The sequence below is a fragment of the Lepisma saccharinum genome, unplaced genomic scaffold (assembly GCF_977018435.1).
Source record: "Lepisma saccharinum unplaced genomic scaffold, izLepSacc3.1 HAP1_SCAFFOLD_408, whole genome shotgun sequence".
In the NCBI taxonomy this organism is placed as follows: domain Eukaryota; kingdom Metazoa; phylum Arthropoda; class Insecta; order Zygentoma; family Lepismatidae; genus Lepisma; species Lepisma saccharinum.
Window position 1 is genome coordinate 126,484 of NW_028143111.1, and position 24,369 is coordinate 150,852.

A 24,369-nucleotide genomic window follows, 5' to 3' on the forward strand; every position below is an offset into this window, starting at 1 on the left:
AATTCAACGTGGTATGAATGTGGACCTGACACCTGACACCTCATATACTTTCGTATATGAAAGACTTGGACAATAAGTTTATGCCCCTCAGTAAATAAGAAGACAAAGAAGACAACTGTAGGGGTGTAAGGGGTGACCTTCCACGTAGTACACCCAAATGTCAACCTCACTTCCACGTTAGTACACCCTGGACTGAAGACTAACGAGGCTCTGGCGACTGGCCCCATGGCCAGTATAATTTTGTTTGTATTGTCCTGTTCTTTTGTCCTTATGTGTGCTGAGTGCCCCTTTACAGCCTCAGCTTTTAATGAAAGTCAGAAGATTTTAATATTTTATGATTTTAGTTCTGCAACGTTAGAGTTGTTATTTGTAACGATAAGAGGCTGGACCCCGTATAGTGTGACGGGTGCAAAATAGCCTTAGTGCTGACGCACCCAAAATTTTAAATTCAAATTCAAAATTCAAAAGACAACGTAGAAACTGCACAATGCATAATTTGTCTAGATTTATTTGAGGAAGATTGGGCTCAGTGTACCGAATGTGGATTTTGACAAATATTGAATGCTTAGACCAAGGAAATATTTTGTATTTTTGTGACTATTGTAAAAATGTGATTTCAACTCTGCCTTAAAGGACTTTATTTCCACATTTGTTAACTACCATACTTTTGTACACATGGATCACAGTTTCTTCTCAAATCTGAAGCATTTATCAATAGTTACCACCACCTGAAATTAAAATATTGACTGGCCGATACTGGACGACAATTTTTCCACTCATTGAAAATTCAGCTTTGCGTTTTTTGTATGTATCTTGTAGTTCTGAAAACATTTCAGAAAAATTAAACCCGTGTTCCTTAAAGTGTGCATTGAGGTATCATATTACTATGTTCAATCCGACTATATCCTAATCCTTTATCAGTTATAATCAATAAGCTTAAGGTGGCCCGTACTGTACGACTTTCCCCTAACTCAATTCATCCGCCCAAAACAAACCAAGAGCAAAACTTATATAAATTGTCCCTCAAATGTCTGCATTATTTTGCCTACTTCTCTCTCTGGTAATTTACAATGCATTACTGATAATGAAATTGCGAGCGAAGCGAGTAAGAAAATTTTTAGATCTAAAGTTTTGAGAACTGGAAACAATATTGACTTAATAGGGTACAAAAAAATCATGGTCGCAATAGCATTCTCTTTTAATTTTTTTTTTCATTTAGATTGTTCGGCGCCCGGCGCCAACTTCCGATAAAATTTGAAATCGAGGGGGCAATTGACCTCTGTGCCTCCTACAGGTTCTCTTGACCGTCAGGAAGAAATAATGCAAGATAGACGTGAAAACTAATACTATCTTGAGTACCCTTTTGTCCTCCTAGTCTTGCTTTATTTTACTTCAATGTTTGCTACCTTGCCCCTCCCCCCAGAATTGATTTCCATCCAAGGTTCAGAGGGTAAGGTCCCCCTGTCCTTGTGGTCACGCCACTACACTCCCATCCGTCGTAGTTGCTTTGAACTTTCATCGGCTTGAAAAATACTTCAGCAGTTTACGTCATTATTCCAACCCATAATGGAAGTACAGCACCCGTGAGAACCAATCAGAAATTATTTGAACTTTACAAAGATGTACCCATCTCAGCTTATATAAGAGCTAAAAGGTTAGAGTGGGAAGGACATGTAATCAGGATGGATGACAGCCGAATCCCCAAGAAGATGATGCAAGGAAGTGGGGAGACCCAGAAACAGATGGGAAGAAGCGGTTGGAGCAGATGCAGTCCAACTACACTGATTAACAAAAAAATAATTTCGGCGGATATCTTGGTATCCAACAAACGTTCTAAGATAATTGAAACATGCTGATTCAAAATATGCAAACCATTTGTCTGTAACACCCACCATTCTTAAGATATACGACATCAACCATTTATACATGTTTAACATTGTATCAAAGCAAACAACTCACAGACATAGGTTTCACTAGAGCACTTTTTGTTACATACAGTACTATTGAACATGGCTTTAGCTAAGAAAATAATGCAAATGCATCACATAACATATATACTATATAGTAACATCTAGTTGAAGATATAATACACATATAAAATACATACATATCGAAAATACTTCCTTAACTTAAGGTGTTTGGTTTGAATTTCTTGGCTGAAGAGTTGCGTTTGTGCTGAGCATTTGGCATGTCGTGCTGAAGCGTCCCACAATAGTCCGCCTACATTGCTCCACTCCATCGACACTGATAGCGTGATTCCATCACCGAAAATGTTCACCATGTTTGTCGCTGACGGAACCTAGGTTCTCGGGGAAGAAGTCAAGATGTGAGATGAATTTTGAGGGACATGTTGCAACCCAGCTGCCTTCTGTGCGCACTAATGCACTTCTGCACGCACTAATGCACTTCTGCACAACATTCACATAGTCAGCAGATTTATAATTTCCAAGGAAATTGGCTAGGACTGACTTGAATGCCACCCATGCATCTCTTTCAGTGCCACCCACTAAGTCTTGGAAGTGGCTTTCAGCAATGATCTTCCTTATTTGTGGACCTATGAACACACCTTCTTTCACTTTCGCATAACTCAACTCCGGAAACTTCTTGCACAGGTACCGAAAAGCTTCTGAGTCGTTGTCTAGTGCCTTCACGAAATTCTTCGAGTCCCAGCTTGAAATGAAGCGGTGGCATGGTAACTTTTTCACTCTCAACCAACGGCACACGAAGGACGTTTTTACTTCATGGCTGGATTCTATCTCTGATCAGCCAATTCTTCTTTATGTAGTGGGGTGTATGGGGCGCTTCTTCCACGTAGTGCACCCAATAGTCAATCTCACTTCCACGTAGTACACCCTGGACTGCAGACTAACGAGGCTCTGGCGACTGGCTCGATGGCCTGTATAATTTTGTTTGTGTTGTCCTGTGTTTTGTCCTTATTTGTGCTGAGTGCTCCTTTACAGCCTCAGCTTTTAACGAAAGTCAGAATATTTTAATATTTTATATTTTATGCTTTTAGTTATGCAACGTTAGAGTTGTTATTTGTAACGATAAGGGGTTGGACCCCGAATAATGTGACGGGTGCAAAATAGCCTTAGTGCTGACGCACCCAAAATTTTAAATTCAAATTCAAATTCAATTCTTTATGTAGTGGTGCTTCCTATCTCTGCTATCCCACTCGCAGATGAAGCAGCAGTACTTCTTCGCCTTCCTTATTCAACCGAGCAAGTTGCGTGCACATGTCAAACATATGAACTGTGGTGTCCACAACTTACCACTATCTACCTTTGAATCAAAGTATAGTTCATATGCTTTCTTCAGAAACGGTGTAAAAGTCTTCCGATGGGATTTCTGTTAGATAGCCGCACACGTAGCAAAACAGATCTGGTGAATTTATGCAACCTCTGGACGCCATAATCTACTGTCACTCAAAATAAAAAAGAAACAAATGAAAGTATAGTAATGCAATCTCGAAAATATTTCAACGTATTACATTAAGTATAACTGTGTACACAAACGACGAAAAAAATTTCGGTGTTGCACGAAAAATAACTAAAAACGACGATTTTTTTTTTGAGGAACAGTATTCCATGAAAAATAAAATTTTGTCGATATCTTCAAAACCTGACGTGATAATGCAAAACGGCTTTTAGATTTGAAATCAGCATGAAAAACTGTATTAGAAAATGTCAACATCATGTCAGATATCTACGGCTTGTTTATCAGTGCTATTGATAACTAGAAACTGGAAGAGGATAGGACGGGATGGAAGAGTGGGATTGGGGAAGCCTTGGACCTAATAAGGACCGGAGTGACATAGAAGAAGAAGAAGAAGAATGTGAAGCATGCAGCAATAAGGCTTTTCCGTTCTTATTGAATGTTATACCAGTGTAGAGCCTGAGCGGTGTATTGTACGGTGGAAATTATAGCTTATCGGATGGAAAACCACATATTTCTGACAGCTTTCCATTCTTTCCAAGTTTCGCTATCTGCATTAATACCCGAGTTGTCTTGTGATGCCGGACTTTTGAATCGCCCTGTTAAATATGACGGTTTGAAGCCCCTAATTCAGAAACGTTCCTGTACCACTGCAAGTAAACAAGATTATATTGTGTATAAGGTTAAATTATATAAATTAGATAGAGAATATATTCTGAATAGGAGATAAATGTTTACGAAATGAACTTTGAAAGTTATCTTATCTGCAAATAATGAAAGCACACTGAAAGTGGCTCCTTGAATCTTAACACTTTCGCTGATTTCGATGATTTGTCCTCATTAAAACAGTGGAAAGATGCAACGCAAGGATTGATGTGGTGGTCAGTCAGTATTCAAAGGCACCATTATGTAAGTGAGGATTTATTTATTCATATATGTTAAATGCATGCGCGCGCGTGTGTAATTGGCAAACTTTTCACCACCCTTAAGTGATTTTGTTCAAATCTAGAAACTATCTTTAGGCCTCCCCGAGTGGTAACGTCGTCGCCTTGTATTCAATGGGACCCGGGTTCGATACCCGGTGGAAGCACTTAGGTTTTCAGATCCAACTTTTAACTGTAGGGCTAGTCCTGGTTAAAATATCTGAGCGTGGTGTTGAACGGAAACAAAAACTACATCCCAAAACTTAAACCCTAAAGAATTTAAAGTGGTGTTCAGTAGGTTTACTTTAAACCGCTGTATATCCACAAAATACAAGGCGAGATTGGATACTTAGAACATTGCCCCAGTAAATTCAAGCGTTTTTTTTTTTAAAAAAAGTAATATAATCCCAACAATTCAAATCTATATAGCTGTACTAATACTATGACCCCCAAATAATTCTGTAAGCACTGTACTTTATTAACCTATGCTTCAAACAACTAAGATTAAATTCCATTCCTTCCTTATATTACCTTTAAAGGACACGCGTGGCAAGAGGCCCACAATCTCGTCCTCCAAAGCCCACGCATGTAGCCATCTTGGATACAGTACAAGTGGAGAAGTCACTCTTTCTGATTTCATGAATATAAACGTCTGAATATTTTTTTTTAGTTTTACAATATGTTTCATTACAGAAATATTGATGTCGCAGTTTGAGCGACGAAACTATCCTGTCATTACAGCTCCTCTTCCTTATTATTATTATAATTATTATTGGATTTCTATTTTGAAACCTGGTGGAATCATTTATATGATCTCATTCAGATACGGCAACTTATTTGTATGTATCTCGTCCGTTAGAGACAATACGTCCTAAAGGGCCTTCAAGATTGACCTCTACAGGTCGTAAATAACCTTCCAGGTTCGGTGTCTTACCATTTGGAGAAGCTGTAGCTCGGAAGCACTCGCTTTGCTGCATCCTTCATCTGCGGAGGTACCTAGATAAACTTAAACAACACCACCTTTTAAATGAATTGCAACTCACACGTATTCAGGTTAAAATGACCTTAACACTGCATTGGCAATGTTGGCTTGAGAGAAAAGCATATTACCTGTCTCGTTCTCGAAGAGATGATCAGTAAGAGTTTCAAAGTTAACTCTCACACACACGCTGTCGTTAGTCTCTTAGAACTGCCTCTTAACTTCTCTGCACTTCTCTCCCGAACAAACTTTCGAAATGGCGTTCGCCTTCCATAATAAAGATCGACTTACTTTCAAACTAAATCTGTCTCGTTCGCTGTCAGACTCTCGCTAGACTCTCTTTTTCAGAGATCACACCGCCTTCCCAAATTCAAAACCCACAACTCTCCTCTCAAACTCCAAAACCCCGACTGTCCTGTTCAAGATTCAACTTGCATGGTGTCCACCTAAGCTCCTACTTTTCTCCGTCTACCCCACTTTTTATCTCTGCAATAACTGGAAAATGCATTATGCCTGCTATATGGCTAAGCGTAACTCGAAAATGAGAGGTACGCTACGAAGTGTAAACGAAATTACCCAAACACTGCCAACTTCATTGTGTCCCTTGTGTAAGTTGATACATTTCCATTACAGTCCAATCATCTAAATAATGAGCACTTCAGATAAAGAATAGCTCGGACCATGTGCCAATATTTTTCACTCAAGTACTGTTAATTTTTCGCAACTGTCGTTATTTCCTCGAGCTTCCACTCTGTGCCTTTCTCAACAGGCTGACAAACGTGGAAGAATGCAAAGATAGCTATTGTTAAAGAGGATTCAAGAATAGATTAGTTAAATTAGACATTTTTCGAAATTACAGTAATAGAGAAATTTAGGCTAAGCGACATAGCATTGTCATGGGTGGGACACCCAGATTACATCTTTGGCATTACTACTGGTAGTTAAGCAACATTTTTCTTACTTTCTGTGCAATGAATTAAATAACTGTATGCTTTTTATTACACACTAGCTGATTACTCGGCGTTGCACGGATATTTATTTATCCCAATCTTCTGTTAGACAGGAATATAATGAATTCTAACAATAGTGTAATGAACTTGGTGTTGAACGGCATTGGGAGTGTCAATATTCATCTCGGCTGCCCTGAAAACTATGGATTCCACACTAATATCGGTCGTTTTCGATTATTTTTACATGTCACCCCCTCTAAACCCACACCCCGAAAGGTGCGATGGGTGTCTTACCCCAACAGTATTTCTTTCGAGATTGCAAGTGATAGGTGTTCCAAGTTTGGTTGAAATCGCTCCAGACGTTCGAGAGTTATGGTGGAACAAATACACATACATACACTCATACATCCATTTTTATATATTAGATTAGATAACTACTCTTAACCTACTTTCCCTGATCTATAGTTATCAGTGAACGTTTGTGTCACGGGAGGGACAAATAAAACACCGCCTCTCTACTTAATAAGACAGTTTATTTTAATATCTGAATTTTCCAATGATGAAAAATAAATTACTTGTATTTATGAGAAAGAGGGAAGGTATTTTTACATTTGAATATTCTAGTGGAGTTGAATGGGAAAGTAACAGAAAAAGGAGAAATTAATTGTGTTTTGGTGTAACGGGTGGAACACAATACAAAACAAAAATAAATTTTAAAAAAATAAAATAAACGAGTAATATGTTAAATATCTTGTTGTTGTTTCACAAGGATAAAGTCACAGCATTGCATTTAATTTTAAAAATTTAGGTTCAGGGGCACTTTCACATGGAATGTACCAATATATACATGCAATGTGAATGTATGTTCGTGTTAATATTAACAAAGTGTGTAACAATATGTGCGTGTTTGTGTCTATATAGGGTGCCCGGAAATCCCCCTTACAAACTTCTAGGGCTAGTAGAGGGGACTGAGTAGACAATATTTGGAATAGGAACCCATGTCCGGAAACGTACCGTTTCCATGCTACAACCATGACAATGTGTCGGATGTGCCTGTGTTGGTATGCAACCGGGTAGGCAGTACTTGACGTCAGAAGATCACCTGATGGCACGTGACGTCTACCCTGCCGCGGTATCCTGCCTGGAGCCCCATCCACGTGCCTCTGCGTCTCCGATGAACATGGTTGAGTACACGTTTGCAGAATACACGGACATAATCCTTGTGTATGGGGCAACAGAAGGGAATTGAAGAGCAACTCGTCGCCTGTATCAAGAGTGTTATCCACAACGTGCGACTCCAACCCATACTCTTTTTGCCAGCATTACGCAACGGCTCCGAGAACGAGGTAACTTCACCGCCGACAGGAAGGACTGTGGTGCTCCAAAGAGACGCTACACGCCCGAATTGGAAGAGGCTGTACTGCACAGGACCCGTCAACAACGATGCAAACAATTGAAATGGGTGTTTCTCGCAGCATCTTGTGGGAGGTTTTGCATGAGCAACAAATACATCCTTACCACCACCAAAGGGTACAGGCTTTGACACCAGCCGATTTTGTACCACGTGTTAACTTCTGCACGTGGTTTGTGCACCGCAGCATCGAGGAGCCCCAGTTTCCACGTCGAGTTCTGTTCACAGATGAATGAAAATTCACTAGGGAGTGTGTTCTCAATTCTCGAAACAGCCATGTCTGTGCAGACGAAAACCCTCATGCGACGCATGTCCGGAAATTCCAGCACAGATTTACTATCAATGTGTGGGCAGGTATTCTGGACAGTCATGTGATCGAGCGGTACCTTCTTGCAGCCAGGCTAACGGGTGCCGCGTACTTGATATTCCTACAGGAAGTATTGGCCCTGTTCTTGGATGCTGTGCCATTGAACGTCCATCAGGATCTGTGGTTTCAGAACGATGACGCACCGCCTCACTTTACACGTGACGTTCGGAGACATCTTACCCGAAGATTCGGACAAAGACGGATAGGAAGAGGTGTTCTAACCGCGTAGCCCTCACGATAGACGTATTTAACGCCATTGGACTATTTCTTGTGGGGTCGTATGAAGAGTATGGTGCACAAGACTCCTGTAGAGACAGAGGAAGAACTGCTGGCACGAGTTATGGTCGCTGCACAAGAGATTGACGGGACACGAGGTGTGATGGAGCGAGTGTACCGGAACATGATTCGTCGGTACCATATGTGCAACGACGTTGGTGGTCGTCACATCGAGCCACTGTTGTAGTTGAGTAGTGCCGTATGCGACACATCCAGTGCAGAAGACAGAAACGAATTGTTGCGTTTCACTGTCGACACAAGCGTTATTGTGATCAATGAATACGTAGTACGTTTCTTTTATGTTCCCTTGGCATTGTTCCAAAGAAAATTGTTTGTACTATGTACTGAGTCATATGTCATTCACTTCTGTACCTTACGTAACACCTCACTTAACATGGTTGTAATAATTGATTACACTTTAGGTCATCAGGTGATATTCTGACGTCATGTACTGCCTACCTAGTTGAATGCCAACACAAGCAAATCCGACACATCGTCATGGTTGTAGCACGGAAACGGTACGTGTCCGGACATGAGTTACTACTCCTCCACTCAGTCCCCTCTACTAGCCCTAGGAGTTTGTTACGGGGAATTTCCGAGCACCCTGTACATATAATATAAGGTTAAAGGTGAAGTTACCCGTGCATAATGCACCGTGATATGATCCACATTTTTATATGACGTCACCAGTAGAAAATATGTCACTAATGTATTTATTTTTGTGAAGGAAAGCGTAATTTCTTTGTTATTATATGTAATAATGCACCTTGTTTGTAATTTATATCTTTTGTTTATTGTTTATTATATTTTATGCTACATTATGGGTAATTTAATGTATCTTTGTTTGAGAGAGTGCACTATACGAATTTGTATTTCTAAACATGCATAGATGTCAGTTTTGTTTTGTTGGTAGAATCTTTTTGTAAATAGTGAGTGATTCATCTGTACTTGAATCTGTGTTCTCGAAATAGTATAAAAGAGAGGATATCGCGTAAGAAATATCACACTTTTTCGCCACGACGAAGCTTTTAAACTTAAAAACAACTCCTCGGTGTTGTGCATACATCCTGGTATGGTAGTTCGGGGCGCAAGCTAGGCCTATGTGATTATAGGTACGCCGATAGCCATGAATTGATGATATGCACTATATTGCAACCATTCTACGTCAAATAATAAAGTTAGCCTAAGGATTAATTTGGAAATAAAAGGCTAAAGAGCAAATAATTGCTCAGTTATCATTGCATATCTCTTGGTGAGGTAGTTCGGGGCGCAAGCTAGGTCTATGTGATCATAGACTTGCCGATAGCCACGCATTGAGTTTATGCGTTTTAGTTGAGTCAATTCATCGACAAAGCGAAATCCTCGCCTTTGTCTCAAGTATATTTGCATTATAATTCCAATAAATAAAGAATAAAACCTTTCAGTTTATACATACTGCAGTAATGTGGTTTTATTTCTCTGTGCTGTGAATATTGTCTTTGCCTAACACTATCCCTGTACCTGAGAGGAGTCTGTGTACTTCACCGAGTCTCATCGTTCACCGCTGAGTATTATTAAGTTAATATTAATAGTATAATAATACAATGCGTACATAAATATTAGAACGTATCAACCGTGCCATTGAGGCAAATTTATGGGATGTGGGGGTAAAGCCACACTCATTCTCGATCTCTGCCAGATTGGAGATGGTGTGATCAGCACCACGCTCTGGCCGCCTTTACGCCCCCCTCTCCAGGTTCCCATTTCTTTGAGGCTGGATGAGCCTCAGAGGCGCTTTATGTGGAGACGCGGCCGGAAAAATTCCGACCTTAGATCACCCTCCGTGGGAATCGAACCCGGATCTCTCGCGTCGCAATCAGATGTATTGTTATTATTATTATTATTATTATTCGGCTAAAGCAGTTGACTGCACTCGGAATGTTCACATCGGAAAGATAGGACACTACTAGTTGGCGGAGAAAACCTTGCTTGGCTTACGTTCACTTATAATCTGGTGTAGAAACTTCTTCACAAGATTCTAATTATGGCCCACGCGATTAAAAGTATCGTGCGGGGGTTTATTTGATTAATTGATTTTGCGTTTTACGTCCACTTTTTGCTCAGTATGGCTAATCGGGACTGGACCTACAGTCCCTCCAGTGAGTATCGAACACAGGGCCCCTTAGTTACAAGGCGACGCAATCACTACGCCATCGGGGAGGCCAGGGTCCTTCAGTATAACAGCTTATCATTCAACGATAGGATATCATGCTCGAGAGCTTTTCAAAACAATAGGTATTACAAGCACTTGAGCATTACACAGTAGTTTGATGTTCTATCTTTGATTTCATCAGGGGCGTGGTGTGCATTTAGGTATTGTTAGCATCGCTTTAAAAATAATCCCGGACGTATAGTGTAACCCACCAGTTTCTGCAGCGATCGAAGAAGCACAACGCCAGAACCAGTGTTGCTAATAGGTTCGATGGAGAAATCGCTACAGTGCGCCGAGGCACAGCTGTTACAGAAATCAGCTCTATCTAATGTTAAGTTTTGAATGCCATGCATTGTAACCAGAGGTGGGATTGATATGTACAGTCACGGACAGTTCTGGGTTGTAACAATCTCATTAACTTTCAATGGATTCGTTACAATTCAGTAGTGTCCGTGACTGTACATATATATGGACTAAAACTTCGCTAAATATGGACTAACACATGCGTAAAATTACCTAAAATGATGCAAAGAAGACGTCTTCATAGTGATTCATTATTTGTGTGATTTAAAATAAAGTAAAAAAGAAAATTCCATTGGATTAATGGACCTGGTGCCATTTTAACTGTTCACTCCCAAAAAGCCCGTCCACACTGGTACTGAAACTGAAACGATATGTGAGTGATTGATACACGACTGACACTACCACTCGTTTGAGAACTAATAACTTGCAAATGTGTTAAACCGCGACAATTGGACCACAAACACTCCTTAAGCAGTATTATTGCCCCTCTGTGATGAGCGACAGTCGGCTGCCTTTGTTGTACTCGTATATTTACAAATGATACCAGCTTTCGCAACAATAAGAAGAATAAGAAGTTCATATATTGCCACGAGACAATAATCTGTTTCCTTTGTTATAAACTTGTCACCCATCACAGCATGCCAATTTTAACAAAGAAAGCAACATGCATCGCATTAGCAGCAAAAATAACAGCTTCCGTCATACAATTTCTACAAGAACACGTGCGGGAGTCGAGAGTTGAAATTCTCATGCATCCACAAAGTTATTTCGTTTGAGCAATTCTAAAGTGATGAATTATGAACAATAGTACTGGAGGCATTATGGAATTTAACGTTCATTAACCAAACACATACACTTTCACATACACACACGCAATACACGCACACAACGTCAAACGAGTCAAATACTTAAAAAAAAAAATATGGTGCTTTCAATTCAACAAAACCCACCGCCACTTTGCCTTTCTTCTTCCGTGATATAATTAGTGCTTCATTAATACAGTTAGCAACACTAGTTATTAGCTAGCCAATAAACGCGCACTGCATAAAAGAAGCAACCACTACGTCATGCTATACTGCCACATTACCGTCCCTGTCGAACGCTGTGAACCGTGACCTGGAGCGCAATTCAATTCTTTTCAATGATGTCCAGCAGGGTAGAACACGTGATGCTGAGAGAGAGGGAGACGAAACGAAAATTTGGATCTGCGCAACGGCAAAGATATGTGTGTTGCTCTCTAATCCACACAGGTCGAAATTTAACGTATTCAAATATTAATCAGCATGGCTAGCTTGTTCTAAGATTGCTACTCAATAAAGTCAAGAGACGCCGGACTAAGCGATGCACTTGCCGTTTCGATTGTGAATGTCATCAACTGAAAATGACTGCGTCATTGAATACGTTTTCATGTTGAAATAGTTTAGTGCAAGGCGTTTCACAGAGAAAGCGAACATTTTACCAAAATGAGAAAACATAATGTACTGCGTAAAACTTGTCATTTTCCTTCACACTAAAAGAAAGTACACTTTTTGAATACTTTTGGTTCACTTACTTCTAAAAATTGTGTACAAAATCTGCACTGAAACCATACCAAATGGGTACGAGATGTACTGAACGGCCATTTTAGAAACCATTAAAAGTAGACTTATTGTACATTTTTATAACACCGTTAGAGCTTAGGTACTCATTTGGAACACTTTATGCACGCTTTTTAAAAAGTTAAGTCAGTGCACATTTATAACATTTTTGGTACACGTTTCGTATGACAAGAGAGATGCTATCAGATATTGGAGGCCTTATGAAAGGAAAGTGATTTACAGACTTGATATACTCCGTGCAACAAATGAATCACGCTCTGAATTTTACTGATTTTATTAATTTTACGTACAGCTGTACTGTACGATCTTTTATCAATAAAACTTGTTTGTCTTAACATTGCGTACCATTTTCACTGTATTATTTGATTTGCTTTACTTATAGTCATTTAAAATGTGCAAGTCTGAATGGATGATATTCAGCGAATAACTTCCCACACAATACATTGCGCGAAATCAGGCAGCCTCCATATTTCCAGCAAACGCACAAATCCTACATTGAAAACATTGTGCGTATGGTCTTTGCCGAAGTGATTTAAGGTAAGATTATCATCACCGTATGAGGAATGTGTACGTATAAAATATTGTAAATTTTCTCACTGTGAGAAGACAGTTTCTTGCCATAATGCACTGCGTGATGACGTTACTTTGAATATCATCCATTCTGACACCTCATGTTCTCGTGTTCTTCTTTACAATATTGGTCAGGATTTTTCTACTTTTTAACCTAATCAGTGTGATATTGATTAGCTATTCTGTGCATCAATGAAGATTGAATAGAACTAGGAGAGTTAAGATACATGCACAAAATAGCCAATCAATAACATCAGACTGATTAGGTTAAAAAGTAGGAAAATATATATGAAACCTTGCAGTAAGTTATTAACGTTACTTCCATTATATTACCTTTTTTTTTAAATCAATTGGTGAAATATGAATTGTAGCTTTCTTGGCGACGTGATTCGAATAGATGTGCTCGGGTTACCAGCAAGGTTAACTCGGCGTTCCAACGTTTCGAGAGCATACATTGCTCAAATCTTCTGGAGTGTAAAAATGGATGTTTGTTTTCGTTCGTTGTCATTACTGGGTTTTGAACAGTTTCATGTATTTCTCTGAAATCTCACTACTCATTACATTGTAATTACATGATTATCTGATGGCATCACATGATTTGACAGGATAACTCCCGCAACTGTCGCAGGGAGGAAACGTATGTGCTGTTCCGAAGACGACCCAAGACGAACACAAACAAAAAACCATAAAACCAAATAAGATGGCAGACATCAGCTCCTGAAGAAATCGAAGCCTGTCATCCGTATCCTTAGCGCGCTGGAGGGCCTGTAGTCCCTCCACGAATACGCGTAGTGGCTGAAGCAAAGCTGAATTCAGCAGTATGTTTAACAGCCGACGTAGTACCTCCAAGTTGTCAGCTCTCTGACTTGGCGGTCTCGATGAACAGGCCTGTGATTGGCTGGGAGAAGGTGCGGCCAAAGTTGGACTTGCTTCTGACTTCCGTGGTTGAACTGCACTCGGTGGTCGGAGCTGGTTTAATAGGAGGAGCGGAGACCGGGAGAGTAAACATTTTATTCCTCTCCTGGATGTTGGTGGTCCTAGCTCACTTCTTGAGACCGGATCCACTGGAAGCCTGTAATAAACGTAAATACAAGAAACAACCCTTGTAATTAGCAGTGTGCAACCGAGCACAGTTGACACACTTTACTGGAATTTCCGGTGAGCGCTTTGGGCAGTCGGTGATCCAATATCGCCGATAGCATTTAACGCATCTGGGGCCATTTGACAGTATCTTTTTCCGTGTCCGAAACGTTGACATTGGTGGCACTGTAGTAGCTGCTGGAGTCGGAGTTTTCGCACCTTAATTTTGAAATTAGAGATGGAGACGGGGTCAAATATATCCGAGGAGGGTCTGGTCGGAGTCCAATTCTGCACGTCGTAATGTGACGACAACCAATGGTAAACGTTTTTGCAAGCCCGATTGTTGGTTTCCGACGGATCTCCCTTGTTGGAAGGTGACGGTCTTTCTTTTAGACGTCGAACAGTATCCACGTGGAAGTCGAGTTCTCTTAGGGCGTAAAATATGCTTTCCTCTGAGTAGTCCCGAGGAACCTAGCGAATAAGTATCTTACGATAGTTCCTGGCAGCTGAGCCTACTGCTATAGATGTGTGCGTCTTGAAGCCCTCATCTTGAAGGTATAGCCATTCCTTGTTAAAATCGCGCACGGTTTTGCAGATTATTGTGAGTAGATTACGCTGACAGACGAATGTAGAAGGCGTGGAGGTTACCGTAATCAGTTCCGCAGTGTCAAGTACGGGTTGAGAGGAAAATACGGAAATCGGCCGAATGTAATTTTCGGTGCAGAAAGGCAACTCATCATAATGTAAAACCATGTAGACGAACAATTGTCAAATGGATCTTCATTCCGTGTCGAATTGTTCAGGCGGCGTTTCGCCCGTTTCCAGGCAACGAAGATTGAGACATCCTGTCTCTTCAAGTCCGAGGCCCGGAAAAGCACCAATCTCAACAGGGACGTGGGACTCCATCTCAGCCACGCCTGAAACCAACTTCTCCGTAAAACACGACATCAGCCAATGAGAACACCAGGATCCAGAGAGAGCCAATAGGTAAACAGTGTCCAAACTCCACCCCTTCAAAGTCATATACACATATATATAACCCTACACCGGTCTCCATTTTTACATTCCCTGAAGATGAGAGCATTGTATGCGCTCGAAACGTTGGAAGCTAACGTTGTCTCAACCTGGCTGGTATACCGAGAACATCTGTTCGAATCAATTGATTAAGTCTGACACAAATTATATGTGTCTGCTTGAATATAGGCTTGATGAAAATTCAAGTAAAAGTTTACTTTCTTTTCAGGAATTTGGTTACGAAATTTAAGGAGTACATCTTCCCAGTTAGAAGAGGAGAAATTTCAATAGCCAATACAGCTGTACCTATTCTAAAATCAAAAAATCACAAGGAAAATACACCTCTGCATCTTGCAGTTGCAAGAGGAGAACCTGATTGTTTGAATGTGTTGATAGAAGCTGAGTGTGAAATTAACATACACGATGTCGACGGTTACACACCTATGCACGTGGCGGCTGAGAAAGGCAATGCAGATTGTATTAGAGCCTTACTGCAAGCTGGAGGAAGTGTCAATGTGCATTCAACAGATGGTCTTTCACCTTTACACCTGGCCGCCATGTCTGGACATGCGGAATGTGTTAAAGTGCTTCTCATCAATGGAGCTCTTGTAAATGACACTGATTGCAACGGCGACACACCTCTTCACTTGGCTTGTCTCCGACGACAGGAAAACTGTGTTAAAGTGCTGACTTCGGGAAGCGGTGTATTTCTTGACGAAATAAACAAGAAGGGTGACACGCCGCTCAAGATTTGTGTAATGAATGACTACAAACAGTGTTCTGCAGTGCTTGTGGAAAGAGGATGTAGGATTGATTATAGTCAGGTTATCGACTGGCTCGTAGATAGTAGATCATATATTAGTATGCTGTTGTTTCTTGACTGTGGAATGGTATTCGAAAGTTCCAGTTTTAAGGGTACATACGTTTTGTACAAGGCAATTTCGTATGGTGATACTAAACTTGTTCAATTGCTGATAGAATGCGGAATCAGTGTTAGCGTATGGGATAAATCTGGTAATTCGTCAATTCGTGCCTCATTGGAAAGTTTCAATGTTCCGATTGCTACTCTATTACATGATAGCGGAGCTTCATTAATGCTTTATAATAGAAATGACAAAACAGTGTTGCCTCTAGTAGGAGTTAGCGGTTTGAATGGTTCCATTAAATTTTATGCTGAAAGTGGAAAATCATTCACATTAAAAGATGTATGTGACATTTCACTACACTCTACAGCTGAAAAATGTCACACTGGCGAAACTATTTGTTTACTGAACGCGGATGCAAACATATTTTATAGAAACAGTAGTTTGAAGAATCCAATACGCTTAGCAAATTCAAGTGGATTTAAAAATTGTTTATCTCTTTCCCTTAAAGAAGATACCCTTGAAACCATATCCCATGGACAAAAAGAGTCCCCTCTGTATTTAGCTGCACAAAGTGGTGATATTCGTGTCCTACTGGAACTATTGAGAAATCAAAGTGTTCATCATTTTATCAACAGTTTTTCAGAACCATTGCATATTGCTGCTGTATACCGTCATGTTGAGTGTATATATGCGCTACTGGAACACTGTTTTGGTGAAATGGATCTCTGTTGCAAAGGCAAAACAGTTCTTGAAAGAATTGTGGATATTTCTGCATCACGGGATGACGTAGAATGTATTCGCTTATTATCACAATATGATATTCTTTTAAACAATGCCCTACTTTACAGCTCAAAACATGGCGCAGAGAATTGCATTCAACATTTAATAACATTTGGAGCCGAAGTTAATTTCGTTGATGAGTATGGATGTTCGGCAATTCACTATGCTTCTAGTTCAGGAAACGCTAATTGTGTTTCCAGATTAATAGAACATGCAAGTGATTTGACGCGCAGAACAAAAGATTGGAAAACACCTTTGCACTTTTCTGCTATCGCTGGTCATGTTGATGTATGCGAGATACTTTTGAATCACAACGCTCCCTCTGATGTAGTGGATGAAAGTGAACTTTCTCCATTGGATATTTTATTTTTGGACATCTATCATGTGGTCCTTCTTTAACATATATTTCTTTCAGCTGATTCTGGAATGGTGGTGAGGTGCTTGTGCAGTCTTTTCGAAATTTATGCTCAATTTAATTTAATTATGTATTAGATGCAAGGAGTAATTTAGAAACATTAGTATTGTCTATGACCTTTCTCACGTAAAATTTGATATCTCTCCCTGAGGAAAGAGAATGGATTCAAGTCTGCCTCCACGAAATCAGAAATCACACCCTGGCCTCCAACATGACAGCCAGACGCCATTCCGTCTAGACAGCAGTGACTCCCTTAATCGCAATCGTACAGTATTAAGAATTCTAGTTTTGAAAGTTCATTTATTGAAGAACAGATAACTAGAGTTTGCAAAGATAAGCTGCAGAGATTAGATATTGGAAGACAAAATACATTCTTTCCTCGTCAGAATGGCTGACAAGCTAGTGTAGTTAGAAATGCATTCGTTCACATAGCTTCTACGGAATACAACCTGGCTTATGGGAACAGGTAAAGGATAAAAACACAGAATATGTGTATCACTTTTTTGTAATTTGCGTCCATTGTGAATATTACATTACTTTCACAATTTGGAATTAGTATGTGTTAAAGACAAATGTGTTGTGAATATGCATAAATTGTGTTCTACATATATATGTGTGTACATATACACTCCTTACAAAAAGTTTGCAATATTGTTACATTAGGCCATAGATTTTGACTGATTGAGTGGTTTGGTGTTTTTTAAGTCCACTTTATACCCAGTAAGACTAATCGGAACTAAACCTGAAGTTTAAGTTTTAACCTCTATGTGTTTCCACTGGGAATCGAACCCGTGACCCCTTGATTACAAGGCGACGACGATTAGACGATAGATGATAGACAAGATGGCATATGTCAGCGAAAACGCGAGAACGTGCAGCAGACAGATACAATGTGTTGTTGAATTCCAAGATCTTGCCTATCCACGTATTGCCTAATATGACAATATTCAAAACTTTTTGTGAGGAGTGTATATACACTCACAGACATACATAATACATGCGGTAATTGTATCGTAATCGAAATCAAAATTTTTAATTGTGTGTTAATTTAAATTTTACCTTTGGAAGGGAGTGATAACGATTTCTGGTTGGGTACGTTATGATTGATGTAATGGGTTTTCATTTACGTCTCTTTTCTACCCTTTCGGCTAATCGCAATAATGGTGTTAAGATGAACTTGATGAAGAGACAGTCACGAACACTATTGACGATACAAAACAAACCGCTACATAGATAATGCCTGTGATTCCAGACGCCATAGCTTCGATAGTCTGCACAATGATGACGAGGGTGTGCTTCGTGGAAGCAAGGCTGTCATTTGGGTGTCTACGGAAAGGGTAAACATGAAAATATTTAATTAAATTGATAAATGAATAATGAAAAAAAGAAAAATATAAAAATTAAAATGAATTGGAAAGAAAGAAATATTACTAAGAAAAACTTACATGCAAGAATAAAAATCTAACAACAGCAAAAAATACACGCTAACGGATTCTTCATAATAATAAGACGGTTTAAATATTTTGCTGATCTATGGGTTTCAGTGCTTATATATTTAAGCGAATTCAATTTGTGCCCAAGGTATGCTTGCTCTTTTGTACAGTGGGGTCCATGAGTATTACCGTGCATATTGTCCATCACCATGTTCGTGCACTTCATTTGACCCAATAAGAGCTTCAAGAATTAAAAGAAAACTCAAAACAAGCTGTTGACAACTTCTGCACCAGGACACATAAATATCCATCGCTTAAATACACATAGGATGTAAGAGAAAAATTAATGAAAATAGTCATGGACAATTTGCACGGTGTAAGGGTGTACCTTAATCAATTTCTTCTATTCATCATTCGCCTTGATCGCAGAATTGGCTAAAAGTAACAGAAGATAAAAAATTGATACTTAGAAAATGTGAAGAAGTACCAGGGAGTGTATTTTCATTACCACAATGATCCACTTGAAATTGTCTTACTTCATGATGTAACGTAATACGCGAGATTATTATTTTTTTTAAAAAAAAACTATTTACATTTTTCATTTCAGGAGTATTGAAAGGCGTTTAAAGAAGAAATTATGAGTGCTTTCCAGTGGTTGTACTTTTTAACTCTTGGCATGGGTTGCATATGCATTTCAAGTGGGCAAGGGGACTGTGAAGGAAGATGTGAATGCTTTAAGGAACATGGAAAACTAATTGCTGACTGTCAAGATTCAAATTTTGTTAAGATTCCCATTAAACTAGGTAACGATACTCAAGTACTCCACCTCGAGTTGAACAATATAGAGATCCTCTATAAAGATTGTTTTCTTTATGCTAATCTTGTACACATTGTTCACTTGTATCTCTCTGACAACATGATGGTAGAAGTGCAGCCTGGGGCCTTCAACGGTTTGGAAAATCTTGTCGAAGTTGATTTGTCAAATAATGATTTGAAACGTTTAGATCCTCAAACCTTTGTTGCCAACAGCAGACTTACCACACTGTCCCTCAAGAGGAACCCTGAATTGCAACTCAAAGATGGAGTACCATTTTTGCAAGGTACTAAATCTTTGACAAAGCTTGACTTAAGTTACTGCAGACTCGAGAACATACACCAAGGTGTGTTTGCTGACTTGAATCTACGAGATTTGAATTTGAAAGGAAATCAACTTGTGGCATTGGAGATTGGAGTTCTGAATAACATGAAGGACCTTCTGGAATTGGATCTGTCTTCCAATCCATGGGTCTGTGATTGTGAATTGTTCAAGCTGAAAGTATGGTACTTTAATTCCGCTTTCGATAGTTCGCAAGTTCCATATTGTGCTTCGACTGAGAACTTTGCTGGCATCTCTTGGAGTGAATTTCACACCTGCAGTTCAGAAAGTGTGAAGAATAGAGAACCGACTCTGTCGTTGGATGTAACCACGAAAATCTTCCGGCGTGACAAAGTTTCAAATAATGATATAATGCAAACGCTATCGTTAATTGTTTATATATTCTTAGTACTTTTATTATTGTTTATCATAATTTCCTTTTTGCAATATAAAATAAGACAATTCTGTAATCGCCGACAAGATCGAAGTCAAGGGAGCATATATGAATTATTAAATTCTTGGTAATTTCTTTTCCAAAATGTTGTCTTCTTGTCTAGCTTATCCTATCTCAATTGTTGGGATATTATTGCTACGAATCATCTTGACTACAATGGTCTCCCAGATGGAATATTAGTAACGTCGTCGCTAGAGTCCCTTTATGTATGGAGTCATTGCCTTGTGATCAAAGGGTCCTGTGTTTGATCCAAAGTGCAGGTACATAGAGGAAAAGTTCTAAATATGGGCCCCCTTTTTATTTTTTCATTTTCGGAGGAAAAAAATAATATATCAAGAACCTGCCTTTAAAATGCATATCTATGAAATATATAATTCAATGTAATAACATGCTAAAGTATAGAAAGTCTCCATTTATTTTTTAAAAAAAGCAATTTCCAAAAAAATGGTAAAATGATGTATTTCAAAATTGTGGTCTAAATATTGACTACTAGTAACAATATCACAAAAAGCAATTAAAATTTAAAGGAAACAGTCATTTATCGGTAAAACATTATCAAATTCATATTTATGAATAATCTGCTGTTTTGAAAATCACGCGCAACCGGAAAAATCGAAATTAAGAAAAGCATCCAAATATTTATTGAAAATGTGATCTCAACAATAGACCTCATGTCGTAGCCCATATTTAGATCATCACGCCATATTTCTTCTGCAGTTTATTTTCTCTCTCTGTGGTACATATTTCACAAACAAATCAACGCATTATAAAAGTTCACATTTGTTTTATGTACCGCTAATATCATAACCTATGCAAAGCAGATGAGAATACAGAAAACGCTGAGTTAAAACATACCTGCAAAAGGTTTTCGGAGGTCGCAATTCTGTCTGTGCACTAAATGGACTTAAAACTCAACTGATCTAGTCTAAAAACTGATTATGTAGATTAATGATCCAAACAAAAATATATTTTATACTTTTAGAATATTTATCCCATAACTACGAACATTTAACACTTGTTGAGCTTAATTAATTTCATAAAAAAGTTCTTCAATAGAAGAGTTTTTAAAATATAGTTACATAGTTTAATTATATTGTATTCATATATTAGTTTATTAGTCTATAATTTAAATAAATCTGTGCAAGATGTTCATATTTCAATTCATATTGCCATTAATTTTCTGATGGTCATGCGATTCATAAAATTGACTTTGTATAGAATTGTGATTCTATTCTAATTAAACACTACAATTTCTATAGCGATAATGCAAGTAATTTTCGTGCCCATTCGCAATGACGATGTTAATGGAGATAATTTTCATGTGAATTTTCTTCATCTGAACAGCACTGCCAAAAGAAATTTCACTTTTAGTAAACTATATCGAACATTCTTTTTATTACTAACTAAGTATTCAATTCTTTATTTCTTTGATGTTAATTTCCTTGCCAGCACGGTTGTTCTCATACAAATTTAGGCATTCTTAACTATATAACTTCACGTAAGATAGATAATGAATACGTGCATTTATATCCCTATTCTTATATCATATTTTTACCTATTCATTTAATAATAACAATAGAATACGAATAAACACATTACTATATGTTAATTCTTTAACGCATTAATATCAACACCTATTATTATTAATGATACGCTTGGCTCTGGCTCCCACCCCGAAAAATACTTATCAATGAGTGCCTGGCCCGCACATACTTGAGAGATAATAAGTGTCAACTGAGCAATTTATTTCTGACAGTCAAATAGTTCTTCGTTATGTATCATTGCGTTTTTTCTCATCTCCTTTACATTATCAATGATATGTAATCAGCTGTTATCTAAGTGTCATATGTCAAAGTTGATATTCATAATTAATTTACCTTCTGCCACATCTTACAAGATAATATGCAGAGTCTTGTGTGGCAGTTTCAAATATATTCTACTTGATACAACATTTTAAATTTATTCAGTATATAGGTTTCTAATCAAATATGAAATACAAACCAATGCTTACTTGCACTAATAATATGTGCCACATGCATAGTCGTTATCGACATTATTAAACAATTAAGCATTTTCAAGCCGATTAAAGCTCAAATCAACTGCTGGGGAAGAATGCGAGCACAAGGGGCAATAGGCATTGCCCCTCACAAACCTTGGACGAAAATCAATTCTAAAGGGGCAAGGGGGGCAAACATTGAGGTAGAACAAAGCAACACTAGTAGCTGGACAAGAGGATAATTATGGAATTAGTTTTCACATCTTTCTTGCATTTTTTCTTCCAGACGGCCAAGTCACTTGCGGGGGGAAACAGAGGGACTATTGCCTTCCTCGATATAATTAAAATACATTCCGTAAAATTTTCTTGCTCGCTTCGCTCTCAATTTTATTGTTTTCTGTACTGCATTGTAAATTACCAGAGAGAGAAGTTATAACTACTAAGCACTTCAGACTCTTGCTGCTAAACAGTTTTGTCTTACATGTATGAACACAATTGTTTGGAGAAAAAATAGCGTTGCACATTTCAGAGACAAATTTATTCGTTATGCTGCTTCTATGTTCCTGCATTATGTTAAGTTGAGGTTTTTCTTTCCCGACTGAATGTTCATCAAAGCTTTCGTCCTCCCTAATCAGAGGGTCTGCGCACGCCTATGGCCCACATGTTGCTGTTTAGAACAAGTTGCAACCAGTTGAATTCAAAACATTAAAAGTGACGACTGGTATGAGTACACTTGTAGGGTTGTTAGACGAGGCCAGTCAGTGCTTTGAACTTCGGGATTGGTGGTAGTGTAACATCAGTTGCCAGTCAAGACAAACATGTTTGATTTCACTAGCCTGCGCAGATACTGGCGTATTGGCATTAGTTGTTTATGCTTTACCAGTTGCTGGCTTCTAAAGTCTTACAACTTCAACTGTTGCCTCTAATAATTGAACTCTTTATTGTTTCTACTGTCAAAAAGAATGTAGACACAAACATGTTAACGGTGTTATATCTGGCAATGAATTTGAGAAATTATGTTCATAGGCAGTTTCGAAAAATTTTGAAATTCAAAACGATATCCGAGGATATAATAAGCATTTATTCCACAACCAGTTTTCCATTCATTGCTAAGATATATAACAAAATCGAACACAACTTTACAATGCATTGGCATAAACCCACCTAGAGATAATAAAGGAAGAGGGTTTGAAATTATTTGCATGTCATTTTAATACAAATTTGTAAACATTTGCGTTTGTGTTAACACACTCTCCAATTTATTCTAGTGGATCTACCTACGTTACATTTTGTAACTTGAAATTCAATTAATAACAATAAATGGTATATACTCCATAGTTCTTAAGAACGTCTACACGAAATTCCCTCACTTAGAACACTTATCTTTAAGCACGGAAGATAAACGTATTTAACGAAGATAATTTATGGCGTTATATGTATTGAAGCTACGAAAGGACGTTTTATCTTCGTTCTCTTAAAACTTATAAATATTTATATAGTGTTTCTGCTACTTGCATCAACATACACGTATGATGTGTATATATTAGGTACATTTATCTAATCAGAGCTCATATATTATGTCTATATAATGCACAATAATTTTTATATTTTCCTCCTTTTTCACACATAGAGTTTGTGTACTGAATCCTTTACATTCCTACCAATCCAGTTCATTTTCATATCAAATATGCTGCCTTGCAATTGAAAATTGCGTGTTGCTTTTAACTTGACTGAAGTTAAAGATGCTATTAAAAGGCTAAAGAATAACAAAGCACCTGGCATTGATTTAATACCAGCTGAGTTAATTAAATATGGTGGAAATTCGTTAATATGTTAAATTCATAAATTAATTTGTTTAATATGGAATAAAGAAGAAATCCCTCAACAGTAGAAAGAATCCATAATTGTTCCTGTGTTTAAGAGAGGTGATAAAATGAACTGCAATAATTACCGTGGAATTTCTCTACTCTCAACAACATATAAAATATTATCTGACATTCTTTTAACAAGACTAACCCCATATGCTAATGAAATTATAGGTGATTATCAATGTGGATTTAAACGTAACAGATCAACAACAGATTAAATTTTTATTCAGAAGAATAGAAGAAGTAGTTAAGCCTTCTACAGAAGAATAGAAGAAGTAGTTTATCCTTCTACAGAAGAATAGAAATAGTTAATCGTTATACAGAA

The 24,369-nt window shown here is 38.3% G+C and overlaps 1 protein-coding gene across 1 annotated transcript in view; it reads left to right on the forward strand.

Annotated features, from left to right (window-relative positions):
• Window positions 1–24,369, forward strand: part of LOC145982774 (uncharacterized) — a 35,158-nt gene that overhangs the window by 3,651 nt on the left and 7,138 nt on the right. Inside the window, exon 3 of the mRNA XM_083116138.1 lies at window positions 19,518–20,247. Within this exon, the coding sequence (XP_082972264.1) occupies window positions 19,518–20,247 (730 nt within the window). The remainder of the gene's footprint in view (window positions 1–19,517; window positions 20,248–24,369) is intronic.